General features: G+C 48.7%; 1 protein-coding gene across 1 annotated transcript; it reads left to right on the forward strand.

Annotated features, from left to right (window-relative positions):
• The first annotated feature begins 810 nt into the window (after positions 1–810).
• On the forward strand, positions 811–4,161 carry tril (TLR4 interactor with leucine-rich repeats). The gene has a single exon (XM_061268074.1). It carries the CDS (start codon positions 1,456–1,458, stop codon positions 3,766–3,768), a length of 2,313 nt encoding a protein of 770 aa, XP_061124058.1. The 5' UTR covers positions 811–1,455; the 3' UTR covers positions 3,769–4,161.
• Positions 4,162–4,296: the final 135 nt, after the last annotated feature.

Here is a 4,296-nt window from a genome sequence, read left to right on the forward strand (position 1 = left end):
TGTCAGGCCCAGAACACTTTTCCTTCCTTCCTTCCTCCGGTATCCATTCTACAATTTATTACCTTGCATCGTTTTATGCTCACATTTCCAAAGGGCCCTTCCTCATGTTTCCACAATGTGCAAAGTCGTCACCTTTCGGCTGTGTCCGCTCACTCTCCACGGTCACAAAATGGGTAAGGGGGATGTGGGAATCCAAGAGAGAAACGGCCAGACAGGAAATGACCCCTAGAAAGAGGGGGCTTCCCAAAGGCTCGCGCTTTGCTGTGTCTTATATACAGACCCTGACTCCGAGTGAGCTCACATCTCAGTATGATGTCTTCCAAGTGGCGAGAGCATGAGAACAAGGCCCATCCAGGGGGATTTGGAGCTTTTGTTTGAGAAAAGTCATCCAATCCTGGCTCTGGAAACCATTTTTGTAATTGAGCCTCAACTCTGACTGAAAAAGATGTGTGTACCTGTGTTTGTCCTTGGTATTTAATCTGCAAGTATATTTTGGAAGGGAAAAAAAGGACTACTGCTTTACGTGTGCCAGTGGCGAAAAGCATTTTACCTCATGTGTCATAAATGGACAGATGTCTTGGCAGACAAATATACAAAAGCTTACTGGAGTCAATACCCACACATGGTGAATTTAATCTTTTCTCTCAACTTGACAGATCAGATTTGGCACATCTCCCTCCGACATTTGCGACCTGAATTCCTTTGCCTGCAAATGTGAACCATGTGTGCACCTTCTGGTGGCTTAATGAGAAGACGGTACCACGTCAGAAATAAGGGCTGCAGTAGGAGTCGCTCCCTCGAGGTAAGGCCTGCACAACCACAATCAGGGCTCATTTTCTAAGTCTAATTGTTAACTTCTGCCGGTCACAAAAAGTACCTCAAGATGTAAAAGTCAAACGTTTGAGCGGGGGGGTTCTGTGACTTGTTGTAACTGGAACACAAACGTCAAAATGATGAGGGAGAAACATTTTCATTTGACGATTTTCAGCATGACACAAAAGTCATTCAAGCTTTTCCAAAAGTATAAATAGAAGAAATGCAAATCATTTGCATACTTGGGAGAGCGTGGGAGTGTTCTATTTGCTGCGATGTTCATTCATCCAGATGAGTGCAATGGTTGGCTGCACACGGTTACGCGCAGGAAACCCGGTCAAAAGTCCCCCGGCGTGCACGCGCCACCCTGCAAACTTTCACGAGCTCACTTGTCATGCTTGCAAGAGGAGGGACTACGTCCATTGTGCACCAGCGCGTGTGTGGGGGTAATTCGCAGCAGATGACCACTTGATGGGATGGAGGCTTTCGGGGGGATGTGAGCCTTTCCGCAGTCCGCTTCAATTAATTTGCGCGACACGCTGCGGAGTGATGGAGCCTTTCGCCGGACTGGTGCAGTAGGATCACGCAGAAGCAGCAAGTGGAACATGGCGCACGAGTGAATGTCGCTCCGGCGCCGCGGGGATGGAGACCGGCTATTTCCTCTGCGCGCTTCTGCTCTGCCTCGGCGGTTTCGCCTCCCCGGGACTTTGTCCCGACCGCTGTGACTGCCAGCAACCGCAGCGTCTCATGTGCGCCAACCGGGGTTTGCGCGCCGTGCCCCCTCCAAGCGGCGACCAGAAGGAGGTGCTGGTCTTCAGCCTCGGGGGTAACTTCATCGGAAACATCTCGGCCAACGACCTCGGAAGGTTCACAGGCTTAGTGCGATTGGATTTACAGTTCAATCAAATCCGAAACATCCATCCTAAAGCATTTGAGAACGTGTATGATTTGGAAGAGCTCTACGTGGGACATAATCGTTTATCCGACATTCAATTTGGAACTCTGCAACCCTTGAAGAAGCTGACAGTCCTTTGCGTGAATAATAATGACCTCGTTGAAATAACGCCGGGACTTTTGGACAATTTGGATCATCTGGTTAAGTTACGCCTGGATGGCAATAAAATTGAAAGCTTGCAGCTTTCACTTTTGAAAGACTTGCACAATCTGCGCTATCTTCATCTGGAGTCCAATCAGCTGCATCACATTCACAGAAATGCCTTTTGTGCACTTGCTCAGCTGCGCTTTCTCAATTTGTCTCACAATAAGCTGCCGGCCCTGCGAGGCCCCCTCACCTTCTCCCATCTCACAGCCTTGACAACTTTACTGCTGTCTGAAAATGAAATCCAACACGTGGGGAATAAAGTTTTTCACCATCTGAAAAAGCTATCCAAATTATCTTTCAGTAATAACAGAATTGCTCATTTGCACAACGGGGCTCTGCTCGGTTTAGCGAGCCTCAAAGAGTTCCTGATAGATGGGAATGAACTGGAGGAGATCCCCGCTGGGCTTCTGGATCCTCTGGGGCTCGTGGAGCATTTGGACTTTAGTCGCAACCGGATCTCTAATATTGACTCTTTAGCATTTCTTCATCTTAAACAGCTCAGGTTTCTGAAGCTACGGAATAACGTCCTAACAAGCCTACCGGGTGACATTTTCAAGCTCAATAACTTTCTTCACAACCTGGATCTCCACGGTAACAACTGGACGTGCGATTGTCGCCTGGAAGAGCTGAAAAGATGGATGTCTGCAGCACGTTCAAAGGGGAGACTGTTGGATGTGTTTGTACAGTGCCATCACCCAGCAACCCTGAGAGGGACCTCCTTGGACCGTGTGAACACGTCCCACTTTCAGTCTGCTGGGAACTGGAGCGATCTGTGTGGGAGCCACGGCGGGCCAGAGGAGAGCCAGGGAGGGAAGACCTGGCTTAAGATGAAGGGTGAAGCTTGGCAGGAAGAAAGCGGAAGAGAAGATCCAAAGCAACAAAAGCAGGATAAGACGACACAAGGGAAGGAAGAGGCGGGCATACAAGGAGACCAAGGCGGAACAGAGGTGCCAGTAATGGTTCATTCATTCAAAAAGAACTCTCGCAGATCCAAGTCATCAACTGACCCGCTTACAAAAAGGGCCAAAATTGAGGAGAAGGTTTCCAGAACACATCCAGAGAAGGACATCTCTACAGCAAGTCATGATGGGAACCGGCAGAGTGTCTCCACAACTCTCATCCCATCCGGAGAAATGTTTGATTTTCTTAGAACGGACCACAAAGGGGTCCCGCCTATCGTCACCGAGCCGTGTGCCTTCAACCGCCATTTCATCGCCAACGTGTCAGTGGACCAGGTCACGAGCAGTACAGTCACGGTCCACTGGGCGACACAAGGACTCACTCCAGACCTGGATGAGGTGCACTACCGGATTATGTTTGACCGCTTCGGGACATCCGAACGGTTTCCGCGATTCGTTTACGCAACCGGTGCAGCCCGCTCGGCGATTCTGCGGGAGCTTCGCCCGGATGTCACCTACATGGTGTGTGTCGAAGGAGTGGTTGCCGGTTCCGTGTGTCAAGTGGCGCCCCGCGACCACTGCTCAGGTCTGGTCACTCTTTCCGAGGACTCGGTCCTGACCGTCAACCTCCAGCTGGTGACGGTGCTGACGTTGGCCGGGAATGGCGTCCTGCTCCTCGTCCTGGGAATGGTCTGGTTGAGCCGAAGCCTCAAGAAGAAGTTGCAGAGGAGAAAGTCGGCCGTCCACGTGCGCCACATGTACTCCACCAGAAGACCTTTTCGAGCCAACTTAGCAAACACCTCGCCGTCCACTGACTTCACAAGCTACCAAAGCAGTCGCCCGGCCCGGCTGGTACCACCAGAAATGGGAGACCTCATTGAGTTCCCTTGTGACCGCTTTCAAGATTCCGCTTCCTCTCGCAGAGACATTGACCTGCCCAGATTCTCCGATTAGGATTTGAGAGCAGAGGCAGTGGCTTGATTTTTTTTTTTACACATTTCTTTCCACCTGCAAGGACTTTTCTATGTGCTTTTGTTTTGCAATGTTTTGAATGCAAGTGTGACCCGCATGAATGATGATATTAGTTTTGACTTTACAAGACATCCTAATGTCTTGTTGTACGGTACAGTTTCATGTTTTCTACATTTTTTTTTTAATACTTTTTTGTCACCTGGGGTTTATGGATTTATTTCTGAGTTGAAATAAAACCCGACTTGATTATGAAGCACAACACAAAATATGTTTTGTTTGCATGTATTATTATATCTTAATTGTAACTACACATGACGTGTAGAACCTTTAACCTTTTATAACCTTATTAGAGATTGAATTAAAACAAGAACTATATGCTGCAGCATTATTTCATCGACCACTTTACTAACCCAGTTGAAAAAGAGTAACGACAAAGCAGTCACTAGAGGGCGCTCTCGACCACGCTTGAGTTCTGACTCAAACATCAAAAATCCTCAATGGGGAACAAAG

This window comes from Syngnathus typhle, linkage group LG20 (assembly GCF_033458585.1).
Source record: "Syngnathus typhle isolate RoL2023-S1 ecotype Sweden linkage group LG20, RoL_Styp_1.0, whole genome shotgun sequence".
Taxonomy (NCBI): Eukaryota; Metazoa; Chordata; class Actinopteri; order Syngnathiformes; family Syngnathidae; genus Syngnathus; species Syngnathus typhle.

Coding starts and splice junctions, on each gene's coding strand:
- tril (XM_061268074.1), top strand. CDS start 1,456: ATGGAGACCGGCTATTTCCTCTGCGCGCTTCTGCTCTGCCTCGGCGGT.